The sequence below is a fragment of the Oreochromis aureus genome, linkage group 7 (genome assembly GCF_013358895.1).
Source record: "Oreochromis aureus strain Israel breed Guangdong linkage group 7, ZZ_aureus, whole genome shotgun sequence".
Lineage (NCBI taxonomy): Eukaryota > Metazoa > Chordata > Actinopteri > Cichliformes > Cichlidae > Oreochromis > Oreochromis aureus.
Window position 1 is genome coordinate 15,272,537 of NC_052948.1, and position 15,235 is coordinate 15,287,771.

The 15,235-nt window shown below is 38.8% G+C and overlaps 2 protein-coding genes across 3 annotated transcripts in view; both read right to left on the minus strand.

Annotated features, from left to right (window-relative positions):
* Positions 1–181: 181 nt before the first annotated feature.
* On the minus strand, positions 182–9,566 carry sigirr (single immunoglobulin and toll-interleukin 1 receptor (TIR) domain). The gene is made up of 10 exons (XM_031748106.2): positions 9,316–9,566; positions 7,559–7,822; positions 7,121–7,328; positions 6,902–7,029; positions 5,891–6,031; positions 5,659–5,802; positions 2,692–2,794; positions 2,341–2,491; positions 1,521–1,698; positions 182–632 (listed from the first exon to the last, which is right to left on the minus strand). The coding sequence occupies exons 1-10, from the start codon at positions 9,383–9,385 to the stop codon at positions 463–465; spliced, it is 1,557 nt and encodes a 518-aa protein (XP_031603966.1). The 5' UTR covers positions 9,386–9,566; the 3' UTR covers positions 182–462.
* Positions 9,567–12,443: 2,877 nt separating this feature from the next.
* The window catches only part of LOC116326738 (anoctamin-9), a 15,301-nt gene continuing 12,509 nt past the window's right edge, over positions 12,444–15,235 (minus strand). For both annotated transcript variants that reach the window (XM_031748142.2, XM_031748141.2), the window contains 6 exons: positions 15,156–15,235; positions 14,924–15,074; positions 14,705–14,818; positions 14,503–14,596; positions 13,773–13,885; positions 12,444–12,976 (listed from right to left, as the gene is read on the minus strand). The exon at positions 15,156–15,235 is cut by the window's right edge and continues 73 nt beyond it. In XM_031748142.2, coding sequence (XP_031604002.1) covers positions 12,961–12,976; positions 13,773–13,885; positions 14,503–14,596; positions 14,705–14,818; positions 14,924–15,074; positions 15,156–15,235 — 568 coding nt within the window. In that variant the 3' untranslated portion in view covers positions 12,444–12,960. The remainder of the gene's footprint in view (positions 12,977–13,772; positions 13,886–14,502; positions 14,597–14,704; positions 14,819–14,923; positions 15,075–15,155) is intronic.

A 15,235-nucleotide genomic window follows, 5' to 3' on the forward strand; every position in this document is an offset into this window, starting at 1 on the left:
TTCCCTGGATTCTCTGCACTGATATCTGATCTGTCATCTGCATGTTTTTATGCCTTTGCCAACTATTTGTTTACTGCCAACTATAAAAGGAAGATCGAGTACTTATAAATTTAAAAAAAAATTCATAACACACTGTCCTTACACTGCTTTCTGTTGGAGACTAAAATAAAGATCAACAGGGTAAATTGGCAATCAATAAAAAATTTTATTGTACACACACTCTTAATTACACTTACTTCCCTGAAATACTTCAGACATTTTCTCACAAAGTATGTTACACATCAGTATGAAATTTAAAAATGCTAAAATCATCTATGGTATGTAGAAACAGAAAGCAGCACACTGATTTTAATAACACACTGTACAGAAAGGAAACTTGGCTACATGACGCAGAAAAAAAAAAAGAGTAAAGACATGCCAACAGCGATCTACGTAGCGTCGAGTTTTAGAAAGGAGTGTGAATCAGATGTCCTCAGCGACCAGGCAGTAGAAGTCTGAGCGTGCTGCGTAGTTGCGTGATCCCAAGTCCGAGATGTCGATGTCAGAGTGTTTCGGCTCAGCTGCTGAGCTGGTTGCAGCGGGGAGCACTGGAGCTTTGCAGGCCAAAGCTTTGTAGACAGGGAGGCGAAGACCTGCGACACAGAGAGAGAAGGAGAGCGATGCAAAATGCCACTTTCCCCTTCTTTGGTTTGTATCGATTCAATTTTGTGTGTATGAGTGTGCAAATTAAAGGGTTTTTTTTACATTTTTACTACAAAGTAAAAGGAAACTATTGCTTTGATTTTTTTGGAAATAAAGACTTGAAATGAGTTCTGTCTGCCAGGCTATGTCCAAACATCACTTGAAAAGCTTCAACATGAACAATTGTATGCTCAGCACTTTGTGGCTAAGTGTAGCGGCTTTTTGAAAACTCATAAATCCACAGCTAGGAGGAGCGTGTTTATTACTCTTTACCTTTGGACAGACCCAGCCAAGTTGTTTATGCCGTCACAAAGTTAAACTCAGCTAAGCTAAGCTAAGCCAAGCCCACCATCATTTGACTGCAGTGCTTTGTAAATAATTTTAATAGTTGCATCTAACTTTCTGGAAGAAAACAAACAAGAACAGTTTTTAACTCTTAAGAATGACATGAAAGCATTCTCATCAATAGCGAAATTAAAAGTAAATATGTGAAAGACCATTGTGATACGATGCCTTAGTTATGAAGTTAAGTATTAACTATGGCTTAGTCAGTATTTGTTTATTCAAATTGGTCACTAACTAAGTAAAAGGAAGAGGGTTTCGACTCTGACGTGGTTTTTTTTTCTTTTTAAGTCTTTCAGGTTGAGACTTGTATGAAGGCTGTAACATTTTATGTTGCACTCTTGTGACAACAAGTACAAGAGCTGCCAAAGTTGATGATTTGCATTATTGGATCAAAGTCATTAACAGGTGCTTGTTAAACATGTGCATGCTTGCCTCAGTATTTTTTCCAGATATTAAAATGTAAACACACAAAAAATCTAGACTGCAGCTCTTACCCAGATCACCGGCAGGGTCAGTATCTGAACGGCAGTCTAGGTAGTCCGGCTCAAGGGTCAGCATTGGGTCTTTGTCATCCTCTAGCAACGTCTGAGGGTCACCGGCAGACTCGTTGTGGAAGACAACTCTGCGAGGCATTGCTAAAGCTAGCTCTTTCCAGAAGACAGAGGAAGGAGTCTGTGCAAACACAAACACAAAGGCACCACATAAGATTAGTCCCAGCAAGCTGCTTCTAAAGTGCAATGCTATAGTTTTAATTTAATTTTGAATTGATAAAACTGATAATTTTTGATATCAATAATTCATAAAACCAAAGTGAAAACAAAGATTTTTTAACCTTTATGAAAGACTGAGAAAAATATGTGAAATTGCATGATTGAGGTAGTCACTTTTACAAACTAACTTAGCAATAATTCAGATCTTCTTGGGGGGTTTTTTCCTCAAAACTGCTGTAAAATAAACATATTAGTTTTATCAGTATTATTATTCTAGCCTTGAACCTCCCAATCAGCTTTTGAGAACGTAGAAGAACACAAAAATCTTCTGACTTGTAACTGACAGATTTCTATTTGCACTGTTACTGTCTGTTATTGTCTCCTCTTCCTGGTTTTCCCTGGTGTGAAGTGGGCGGTGCTGCGTTTGAAAATGTAATGGCACGTACAAACGCAAACCAATCATTAAAATTCCCCACATTTTAAATCAAAATGTCATGACAACCAATCAAATCTAGCGAAACCACACCCACGGTGCCCCACTGGTAATGTCAGTCGAAACTATCCATCATATTAGTAATGAAACAACATGTGGCTGGAGTATTACCACAGAGTTGTGTCTCCAGGTAAGTATGGTGAGACAGTGCTGGTTCTCATTAAGCTGCTGTTTGACCTCAGGCCTCATGCGCTTATACTGACCATCCAACACGATGAAGATGGGCTGCTGACACAACTCCAACAAGTGCAGGAGGCCCTGTCTGAAAACACACAGAGCTCCAGTTAAAAATAGGACACCGCATACTGGAGCAATTCTGCCCTCAAGTGGTGCAATGTAATAATATACAAATTATTATATTTGCTTTCACACTTTCATAACTTGGCTGTGTGCTATATAAATACAATGTCATTTTTATATAGCACAGTTTAAACAGTGATATTTCTGTGTATTTCTTCCTACCTGAAGTTACTGGAACACCAGTCCTGTTCAAGGTAAGCATAAGACAGCAACACAATGAGGCGCCGAGAGCGACTCATGTTCATTAGGAGCTCTGCAGAAGGATCTGAAAACAGTTGGTGCAATAAAAAAGGCAGAAAATGAGCTTTTCTACACAACTCAGTGCAATCCTGTAAAAATATTAAGTCCACCCTTAATATTTCCATAAGAATTAGGAGGGTAAGTAGCAGCCAGGTGCTGCTACCTCTAAAAAATTAGAAGAGCTGCATCTCAGACTTTGCAGGCCTTAGTTAGCATATTAAAGCTTAAAGTTACAACAGTACAATCAGAAAAAGACTGACAAAGTGTGACTTGTTTGAAGGGTTTTTCAGGAGAAGGTCTCTTAGCATGGCTTAGGTTTGAAAAGTTGCATCTCAACAAACCACAAGACTTCTGGAACAATGATCTGTGGATGGCCAAGACCAAAGTGGAAAGGTTTGGCCACACAAAGCACAAAATATGGTGAAAACCAAACATAGCATATTAGCACAAACACCTCATACCAACTGTCAAGCATGGTGGTGGAGAGGTGTGATTAGCGCTTGTCTTGCAGCCACAGAACCTGGGCACCTTGTGGTCACTGAGTCGACCATGAACTCTTTTGTATACAAAAGTATTCTAGTTATGTAATACAAGCTTTTAATGGGGCTGGAGTTTATTCCAGCCTTTAGTGACTAAGAGGCTGGCAAGGCTAGCACAGACAGCTGACCAGTGAATTTGAACTCATAACCTTTTTCTGTTAGGCAACATTTTTTTTTTTTTCTGAGTTTTTATGTTTATTTAATGAATAAAAAAGGTTATACAGTTACAGTCACTGGTCTCCTTAAAGCAAAGAGGAACAGTTAAGACAAAGAATATGTTGAATTTTAGTTTAAAATAAGAAGTGGAAAACTTTGTGGATGTAATGAAAAAGGGTATGGGTGGTATGTTTAGGGCCAAAAACAAATGGGCAATATACATACTATCAGTCAAAAGTTTGGACGCAGTTCCTCATTTAATGGTTTTTCTTTATTTTCATGACTATTTGCATTGTAGATTCTCACTGAAGGCATCAAAACTATGAATGAACATATATGGAATTATGTAATAAACAAAAAAGTGTGAAATAACTCACAACATGTTTTATATTTTAGACTCTCCGAAACCGCCACCCCTTGTTTTGACCACTGCTTTGCACACCCTTGGCATTCCCCCGACGAGCCCCACGAGGCAGTCACCCGAAATGGCCTTCCAACAGTCTTAAAGGAGTTCCCAGAGATGCTGAGCACTTGTTGGTCCTTTTGCCTTCACTCTGCAGTCCATCTCATCCCAAACCATCTCGATTGGGTTTAGGTCAGGTGACTGTGGAGGCCAGGCCATCTGGCACAGCACTCCATCACTCTCCTTCTTGGTCAAATAGCCCTTATACAGCCTGGAGGTGTGTTTGGGGTCATTATCCTGTTGAAAATCAATGCTGACCTACTAAACGCAAACCAGATGGGATGGCATGTCGCTGCAGGATGCTGTGGTAGCCATGCTGGTTCAGTGTGCCTTCAGTTTTGAATAAATCCCAAACAGTGTTACCAGCAAAGCACCCCCACACCATCACACCTCCTCCTCCATGCTTCATGGCGGGACACCATCTATTCAAATTTTTTGGATCTTACCAGACTGAGCTTCACTTAGAGTAATGATGGACTGTTGTTTCTCTTTATGTAACTGACTGGTTCTTGCCATAATATGAATTCTAACAGTTGTCTATAGGGCTATAGGGCTGTCCAGCTGTTTACCAACCGGACTTCTGCACAGCAAAACTGATGGTTCCAACCCCATCAAGGCAAGAAATTCCACAAATGAACCCTGACAAGGTCCACCTGTGAAGTGAAAACCACTTCAGGTGACTACATCATGAAGCTCATCGAGAGAAGGCCAAGGGCCAGCAGCGCTGCGAACAAAGCAAAGGGTGGCTATTTCCAGGAATCTAGAATATGACATATGTAGAGTTATTTATCATTTTCTTATTTTCCTTTGTAATTTCATAATCCTTGTTTCATATATTTGTTGTTTTCACTATGTTTCTACAGTGTAAAAAGCAATAAAATTAAAGCAAAAAAAAACATTGAATGAGAAAGTGTGTACGAACTCTTCACTGGTAGTATAGATAGGTGCATCAAGGACTAGCAGTCTATGTGGAGTGTAAATAGTGAGAAAAAGCCATAAAAATTTATAAACCATGCTGATTTAACCTTCTAGGACCTGGCAACATTTCTAACTATTGTAACATTGTATGGCCTGACTGTAGTTAGAGATGAATTTGACTGCTTCAATTTCACACATTCATGAAAGATGTGAACTCAGACAGTCAAAGACAGCCGTTATACATTAATTCTCACTCTGTCTACAGGTGTGGCGGGCCACCTGACAGAGAGTGAGACCTATATTTTTGGTCGTTTTCTGACAGGGACAACCATCCTGGTGACGGTCTACTTCCTGGCAGTGCTACATGATGAAGGCGGATGTAATTATCAGCAACATCTCACTCATTTTCTACAGGTTATTCAGCGTGCTGGCTTTCAGCACTTTAACCAGATCTAGTCACATGTGGGGTCATCTGTCTGGAAGCTGAAGCCTGGTATGAAATTGGGTCATGCAACAGGCACAGCAGTAAATGCACAACAGAATGCCTGAAAACAAACTTAAATGAACTGAAGCGACAAAGAGTGAGCCGAAGTTCTTGCACAATGATGTGTAAGACTGATAAACTGGTGCAGAAGTTATTGCTCTGATGTAGTTCTGAAAATTACTGATTCATAGTGTCCTATAAAAATTGTCTTTTTCATGACTGTACATTTCAGTGGGTTACTCAAAATTATATACACTGAGCATGAAGCAGGCATGAGGTAAGCAATACAGAAGCGATAGTAGCACTGCAGTGTGGGAATATAATCATACCTGCACCAGGTAGTATATCGTTGTCATTGAGGTGCACTTTGTACCCATTTATATTTTCCAGGTGAGGTTTGAGTACGAAGTTGACAAACTTCCTGTCATAGTCATTATTCACATATGAGATATAGGCATCATATAACTTCCCATCTGAAAAGGTTCAGACACAAACATGCAGGTGTTGTTAATACAAAAGTATCAGTGCAGCAACTTCATTTAAATTCAAGAAAGGTCTCACCATTGAGTTCATATTCTCCATACGAGTTCTTGTACCAGAGTTTGATGTTCAGGTGGCACTTCGAGTAAATGACAGCAGCTAAAGCCAGGAACAGGAGGAGGATGACGGCTGCAATCACAGCACCTGTGTGGCTGGGGCTGCCTGAACATATATACCAGAAGCAAAAGGAAAATCAATGGAGAATATAAAAGTAATACTCCAATTAAAAGCTTTTATATTATACAACATATATTGTGGCACAATTTTCAATATACAGTACAAGACTGCAAGTAAACTTTTGGAGGGAAAATCCAAGATAAATTGAAAAAACTGTGCATTTTTAAGTCATTAAAGATGTATGATGTATAATTATTCCACCCTGGAAAAAGAACAGCTCAAAGAATTAAAAGCACAAAATTACCATTATATTTACAGAGTATATATAGAGTATATGTGAATGTCTGACCACAACTGCACAGAAATAGTTTCTTTCCTAGTCTTTGTTTTTTTTTTTTTTTTTTCATTCTTACTGTGTAGAAAACAGTAGTTACTGCTCACGTGATATATGACTATAGTGCTTTAAAGCATCAGTCTGGAACTGAACTAACTCATTATCAAAAATTAATCAATCAAGACAGAGCAACACAAGCATGCCAAGTCAGATTCCTGTGTTTGTTGAGTTCGATGGTCCTGTGTAAGCACTTTAGTTAGTCTTCAGTATTTAAGTTTGCAGGGAAAAGGCTGAAAATAAAGTGTACGCTTAAACTAACTTCTTTTAGCTGCCGATTGTGTCCAGAGCAGTACATGCAAAGCCTAATGCCATCCACTGGAAGTAACCCACTGACTGTGGATCAAAACTTCAAAGAACCCCATTTAAAAGAAAACAAACCACCCATAGCTGAGTGCATGGAGTTTCTCCGTTAAATAGTTAGTATTTAAAGAATATGTTTAAATATGGAAAATAGACCCATTATGTATCCTGAATAGCCTCAACTTCTATTTGAGAAGCTTGTTTGTTTTTTTTATTTTTACCTAGATTCTTCAGACTGAAGTCAGCAGAAATGTTTCTCGCTGTGCAGCTGTACAGCCCAAAATCTTCCAGCTCTCTGAGGGTGATCACTAGGAGGCTATTTACCATCAGCTGGTCAGCACCGGGAGACCTGATATAGTTAGAAAGAAAATTAAACACAGGTCTAAACACAGGTACATGATTAACTGTGGCCAAGCTAATATTCAACGGCTTCAAATCACCATGATGATGTGTTCAGCGAGTAAAGTGTGTGGTTATTGAGGGGATGACCATCTTTACTCCACTGCAATGTGGTGTCACATTGCTTCTCTGCTGGGTCCCAGAAGAGGAGAGCAGTGCAGTTCAGTTTCACAGTGGATCCCACATTTTCCCAGAGTGTCGTCGAGCCCCCGTTAGGTTTAAATTCTGGAGCCTTGGAGCACTGAGACTCTATGTAAGGACACACAGCTGTTATCCATGTTCACTGCAAGATGTCCAGACAATAGAGGCCTTCATGCCAGGTAGCACCTGAGCCTGTTACTAGAAGGCATGCTGAAACAAAATGTCTGTTAGCAGGTGTATCCATTCAATTAACCCCTTCAAATCCACACACAAACTCTACAGCAGCTCACTGATTTGAAATAACTTCATTACTCTAGCACACTGAAACATTACTTTACCTTTAACTAGGAGACGCACAGTAAATGCGACTGTGCTGTTGCTCTGTTGCTTACAGGTGTAATTTCCTTGGTCTTCCAAACTCAGGCCGTTAAAGTCCAGGTAGATTTTGCTCTCATTTGTAGGGAGCTGCACGCAGTCCTTTTGCCAGGTCAGCCGTGTTTGAGAGGTGCTCTGAACAATCTTCAGAGGGCACTGTAGTTGATATGGATGCCCAACAAATGCCACCTGTTCTTGAAACCTACTCTCATCCACGCAAGTTTGACCTTCGTAGAGAAGAAATACAGGGGTTTACTTAGGACAGGGTATTCAGTCCATTTCCTATCCCTAACTTAAAATCTGTAGGCTGCACCTCAAAGTATTGAAAGACTTATAATAATCTAATATCTAGATTAATTTTATTAATCCCAAAAAGGGCAGTCTGTTTGCATCTTACCCACACAACCTATTTAACAGTCAAATTCATACAGCCTACACTCTTTAAACACTACTCACAAACATTGTTCCAATAGAAGACACAGATCAACAAACAGTGAAGTTAAATTAAAAAGTAAGAATAAAATAAATTAATAGATTAACAAGGAGAAGTGTTTAAAAACTAGCAATGATAGAAAAATTAATCTAAATGACCCTGTCAGGGTTAAGTGATTGAATAACCGAGGGAATTGAGGATTTTTGAGTATCCATTTGTTCTACACTGGACGTAGCAGTGACTTGAGTGAAACTTCCTGAAATAAGATCACTAAGCATACAAAACATGATCAGGATGGTCAATAATGTTTTTGCCTCCATTGTCACCTGGTTTTTCCTGGTCCGGTATCTGTTATGTAAGGTAACATGACACCAGGCACTGTTGCATCACCAAAAACTGAATCAGATGCCCACCAATCTAGTATGAATGGAATTTATGTTACATTGGGCCATAAACAAACTACAAAGTAATAAGGCTACAGTATCTGCACAAATCTATCCCTGATGCATGCTGTTTGATCAAATGGATGTAGGCCAAAATCCCCTGAAACTGGCTTTACTTCCTTTTAAAGAAACATTTTGCATACAGTCTGTGCATACAAGCAGCTTGCACAGACTCTGTGGAGCGACACGACACTGTTTAGTTTTTAGGGCCTGTAGTCAGTGGTTAATGATGCATGAAGGTGAAGTTGTTTACACTTTCACCCAGGAAGAAGATGAGCAAAGGAGTGTTTTCCTGACTTAGATTAAAATAATAATACTAATAATCAAGAAAAACACCAGCGTTGAGGCCATATTCAGTATAAACAAATGAGCCCTACCAAATTAAATACATTGGATAAACTAATGTCAGCTGCTGCTCTATTAAATCCTAACCTGTTGGTCAAGTTGGTCAGCGCATGCGCACATTGTGACGTTAAGGAAAAACCAACAACTATCCGCTCCCCCTTTTGACTTTTCCTCCTTTTCTTCTCTTTCTTTTAACGCTTCCTCAATAACAGGGACGTCCGGGTCTAAAGTCCGTGTCTGGTCTTGTTGCCGGGCAACAGCATGTGACTGCGTGACAGTGACCGTGCACGCAATGACCACATGTGCATTGACCTGGTATGTTTAGCATACTCATCAGCATCCGGCAATTATGACCGCGACAAATAGTTTATAATAAAAACGCATCCACAATGAATACATTGAATACAGCCACAGCTCGCAGCTGTGGAGCTGATAAGCAGGTGCTCCCAGCAAACTCTAAACCTGCCCTTAAAAAGTGATAAGTAAATAACACCCTTACCGACTGCGAGTAAACCTCTGTCCCATAACCCGGAGCACATCAAAGTGAAAGCCACTAAAATCACAGCCATGAGCGGGCAGCTGTTTCCCTCTTCCTCCGTCCTCAGGTGAACAGTGAACCGAGTACAGCGTTTTCTGTTTAACTACATCACTAAACCACAACTTTCCTGGCTTATTATATGGTTACAAACAGAGTCGAGGCGGATATGCAAACGTCAGCCTTGTGGTTCACTAACTGCACCTGGAAAAACCTGAAGCTCTCCTGCCGATTGGCTGGCCCTTGGTCATGTGACGCACACACCAACTTTTACCTGCCTTTTACTTTAACTTCCTGGACAGGAAGAAAACTGGATAAAAAGGGATGTATGTTAATACTGTAACAGAGAGAACAGTAACCTAAATAGCATTGTCAGCTTTTTATTTTAGTATTGCTGTTTAGATGTATGACACCTTAATATACAGACGCCATCTGGGCCCGAGAAGCTCTGGCAATAGAGATTATGAATCTCTAGATTTTGAATGCCTGGTAAAATAGAAATAAATAAACACCTACATAATATTGGTTGTTTATTAACAAAGGGTTTGTAAAAGGTGCGTTGAATTACTTTGTTACAACCTAGTAAATGTATTACCTAAAGCTTTAAAATAACTTTTTATTAAGGATAAAATTTACAGTATTTGACCCCTTCACAATTTCCTTTTTCTTTTTCTTTTTTTTGTGCATATTTTTCAGACTTATATAATTCAGACCAATGACTGTAGAAAAACAGTCATTGATTCAGACAAAGACAATACAAGCAAGTATTTGTAATAACTGGCGATTACTTTTTCATAGCGCTGTGAAGGCATTTTGGCCCATTCCTCTTTGTGAATTTGTTTTAATTCAGCCACACAGGATGGTTTTTAAGTATGGATAGTCTGTTTAAGGTCATGCCGAAGCATCTCAATCGAATTTAACTTTGTACAGCTACTCCACTCCAGGTGTATTTGATCTTCAGGACATGAACTGATGGCCAGATGTTTTTCTTCAGGATTTTCTGGCAGAGACCAGAATTCATGGTTTAATTTCAGCAAGTCTTCCTGAAGCAGCAAAGCAGCCTCGGACCATCACTTTACCACCACCACATTTGCTGTTGGAATGATGTTCTTTTTGTGAAATGTTGTGTTAGTTTTATGACAAATGTAATGGGACAAAAAGCCTCCAAAAAGTTAAACTTTTTTCTCATCACTCCACAGAATATTTCCCAAAAGTCTTGGAGTTCATCAAGATGTTTTTGGGGAAATGTGAGGGAGGCCTTTGTGTTATTTTTGGTCAGCAGTAGTTTTCTCCTTGAACTCCCCTGGATGCTATTTTTGCCCAGTCTCTTTCTTATTGTTGGATCAAGAACTTTGACATTACCTGAGCCAAATGAGGCCTGCAGTTCCTTTGAATACGTTTGCATTCTTTTGTGACCTTACCACAAGTCTAAATGTCATAAATAAAGTCATTAGTGAGTAACTAAGTAAAATGTTATTTTTATAGCACTGTAACAAAGCGGCCTTTTCCGGCTGAATTTACAGTGAGGAAGACCAAGACAAGGTATGGTGGAGGCAAGAGGCATTTATTTGCCCATATAGCTTGAAGGATATGACAGTTACTCACATGTCGAGCCTTCTCACAGCACAAACAATCACACTCATCTGATGACAACTAACTGGCAGCCTTAAATACTCTCAGCTCTTAAGGCCTAAACCATTATTTTACTGTCAGGTAAAATTGAGGTTGAGGTTTTCCAAATTCTAACCGTCCACCAACATTCTATAATACAACATTTTATTAAATAAATATATACATACATTTTACCATTTTCATTTGAATAAATATTTTTACACTTTAACCCTACACCTTGACAATTATTGTAAAAAAAAAAAAAACATCAGCCCCATGCACGGAGATTCCCCGCACTACCTTAACCCGTGGCCTCTCCCGGAACCTTTAAATGGTGTGTGGACCCCCTAGAAACATTTGCCCAAACACCCAGGAGAGGACACAAGAAAGACAGGTGAGTAATCACATCTCAAAAGCCAGTTCTTTGCACCACCTTCACCTCTAGACTTTGCACACACATTTGCCTTAGTTCTCCTTAATGGTGAACCTTATTTGCTCCCACTAACAATTCTTCCTCCACACAGAGAACCACTACATTTCTTGATGAGGAGCAGCTGTGCAGGACCTGGAACAAAGGCTACCTGTTAATTATTAAAATACTCAATAAATATTCAATAAATAATTAAACCTCTTGTGTACAAATGTTATTGATGTGCAAATCTATGCTTAAAGTGTGATGCTAAATAAAGTGCTAGTTAAAGTGCTTTTAATAAAGTGCAAAGGCACTCCTAAAGTGCTGTACAAGTTATAATAGTAGGCAAGGGAGTCGTCTTCCTTATAAGCACCTTTCAAGATAAAAATTTAAAAAACATATTTTGCAACAAAATCCTAGAAACACAAAGTTACCTTAATGCAGCTGCCCCTCATCACATGACTTCAGGGGCGTGCTGGGGATGTAAAAGTTCACTGATATCTGATATTGCTGCTCCATGCAGACCTCTAAAAGTAGAAATCAGAATCTGAAAGTGGACTTGTTAGTTAATGGGGAGCCAGTGCAACTGAGTCAGCAACTGTGTGACAAGTGAAGAATTAGTCAGAAGCCTCGTGGCAGTGTCCTGAACAACCTGCAGCTCTGCCAAAGAAGTTTTGTTAAGGGAAGAAAACAATGAATTAGAGTAATCCAGGCGTGATGAAATAAAGGTATTAATAACAATCTCCAATTCATGCCGTGACACAGAGGAATTCATTAAGGAATGTTTTAAATCAACAGCCCTTATTATATTGGTAGTACAAAGCCTATTGTGTTGTAAGTACACAAAATGTAAAATGCAAATGTATAATATTTACAATATCTTTGTGATTAAGCTACTGTTTTAAAACCTTTTGTTTAAAAAATGTATTTTTCTTGAAAATCAAACTCAATCAGACAAACCACGTGTGGCTTTCTTGCCACTGAATTGAGATTACTTCTACTCCTAAATCTGTGGCTTTGCAAATTCAAAAATGCTCACATGTTAAATTAAAAGACAATCACAAGGACAGATGTTTTCTCTTTTTTATTTAATGATATAAAATGTTATAAAGCAAAACATTCTTGCATCGGAGTTACAAAATACACAATCGGATTCTGCCTGTAGTAAAGCAACAATCATCACAGCGCTTTTTGTGTAAAACAGTATACAGTAAGGCATAACACAGTCAACACCCCGTTTACAGTATCAGTATAAATTATCTTTAGTCTTTCAATACAAAACACAGGCTCATATATATGGAGTTCCTACAGCAAGCAAGTGGTGGATTCTCAATACAGAATAAAAATAATCTCATGAAAGTTGCGGTCAGTAACATCAGCTGCTGTACACTGGTTTTCTTCAAGACAAATTGCCTTTACAGTCCTTTTAATGGATGACAATCCAGCCACAGGCCTCCATCTGAGCTCCTCAGAGAGATGATTAAGAACCTTAAAGTTGACGCAACACTGCAGTAGTCTGGAGACTTTAATGCACAAGTCAACACTGGGTTTGTGTTGTTCGGGTAACATGTATCCCGTTTACAGCATCATGCTTCAAATGATCTGCAAGAAATAAAAACAAACAAATTTTATAAGTCATCATGTATCGACAATACTGTTAACAATTTCAAATTAGAGTACTGTTGAATTTGTGTAGAAAACTATTTTAAACAGATATCACGTGACAATCGCTAAGGAAGTCAGGCTGTCTACATGAAAAATGTTGAGAAAAACCAAATTTGAATACACCCTTTTTAATATAGGTATGTTTAAATGAATCTTAATTTGTTTTTTAGTAGCGCTACTATCAATATTATTAGTTCTACAGGCAGAATCAAGGTTTAGCTTTTAAATAGATTTTAAACAACACAACTGTGTTAAGGAAGATGGATCTGTTAAAGTAACTCAATTATGCTTATTGACCAAATACTTGACAAAGAAGCCCTTTGTCCGACCGAATCTATGCAAACTGAGCAGGGTGGTTAAACTGGAAGCATAAACTTGGCCTTGAAAGGTTCAGCTGAAAATCCGAGACTTAGGGGAAGTGTACAGTTTAACTTTGGGGCAATAAATGAGGCACCCTTTTGCTGCTCCTATCAGCTCGTGATATTACTGTAATTGAAAAAAAAAGTAACGTGTAACCGAAGCATTTTGATAACACTTACATATTTAGTGTGTCACATCATGACCTAATCAGGCTAATAGTGATTCAGACACATTCTGAAACCTTTGGGGACACAAGCATTACTTACAGGTACACTTCAGAAGGTACATGATATGTCACACTATTGCACAACAGTTTTGGGGTTTTTTCTTGCATTAAGCAGTCACACGTAAGCATGTATTATTAGAGACTCACTGGAGTTCCTCTTTTAGCCTCTTGAGTTTATCTGAGAGCCTAGAATTCTTCACTTCCATGGGAGCACTCGGTATGAACCAGGCTGCAATGAACTTGCATATGACGACAACATGCTGCAAGCAGAGGGGACATGGTTAGGAAGGGAATCTCATTTTATAAACAAACAAACTAACTAACAAACTACTTAATTCATTAATTAATTAAAAAAGGAGGAAATGTGTTATTTCATACACCTTGGTTTTTTACAGCCTGACTCTAAGCTCTGAAAACCTTTTCAAAGCTGTCAAAGTTAGAAAATCATTGTGTTGAATGCATTGTAGTTAGGAAGAAGTAGCACCCCAATGCAAACTCAAAGACAGACTTGAAACTTGCAACAACATTTAATTTAAGGTGTATAATAATCCATAAAACACGGGAACTTTGGTAAACTAACACAGGGAGCACAGCTGAAGCAAATCATGGATAGAGAACCGAAGTACAGAAACAGAAGATGCAAAAGGTATTTATCACTCAAATAAATTTACAAAGAGAGGCCAGCAAAATGTATAAAATTCTCCCACACTTAAAGGATGACAAAACCCAAAAACCTATAATTAATAGTTACAAGTACCAAACCCTGGACCCAAAACCCAAGGTTCGTAACAGAATGCTAAAAAACTGCTCAGGAAAGAGGTGAATGTGTTAATGTAGTGCCTTGCTTTGTAGAAGTGCATTAAAAGAAAAGGCTTACCTCAAACAAGATGACGAATGCAAAGCGCGAAGCTAAAATGATCCAGAACTGATGAGTATGACTGTAGTCATCTTGGCTCCTGTAGTCCTTATATCTGTCAAAAGGAACATACTAGATTTTGATCGGATGTTTTTTTTAAAATTTAATTTAATTTATTTTTTTAACTCAAAAAACTGTAAAAGAAAACTAAAGGAAAACAAACCTGCAGTACAAAGGCTCTTCGCCAGGAGGGATGTTCTCGCTGTATTTATATGAATCATTCATATATTTCATTGGGGCAACGGAGAGAGTGTTGTTGATGTAACCCGCCATACAACTTGAACATGAGGAAAAGAAAAACATAAAAGAAAGCCATATAACCATATAAGCCATATAACCAATTGCAAAATGGATAGAATTTCGAGTAAAATGCACTTCTCACTCAGTATCTGGTGCAGCTGTGCCTTGGGCACATGGGCCGGAGTGATAACGGTACACAAGTCGGGGGATGAAGTCCGAGGATACACCGATGACCAGCCCATTGACAATGACTGCTAAGACACCAATAGCCTCTAGTATATCTAGCCACACACCTAAGGAGAAGCAGCAGTGTTACTAATGCTCAACATGCTAACAAGACCCACAGTGTCCGGCCTTTTCACAACAGTTCTCACCAATATTGTTGGTTTTCTTGGGAACCATTCTCCGCTCGAGAGTGACCATCTTAATGGCATCCAGACGTATCTCTATGACA

What these genes read in the sequence shown, in the direction of transcription:
- sigirr (XM_031748106.2), bottom strand. Translation starts at nt 9,385, where the DNA reads ATGGCTGTGATTTTAGTGGCTTTCACTTTGATGTGCTCCGGGTTATGG. An exon ending in TGGAGAATATGAACTCAATG is followed by an intron (nt 5,803 to 5,890) that starts GTGAGACCTTTC and finishes GAACCTTTTCAG; the next exon opens with ATGGGAAGTTATATGATGCC. An exon ending in TGACCCTGCCGGTGATCTGG is followed by an intron (nt 633 to 1,520) that starts GTAAGAGCTGCA and finishes TCTGTGTCGCAG; the next exon opens with GTCTTCGCCTCCCTGTCTAC.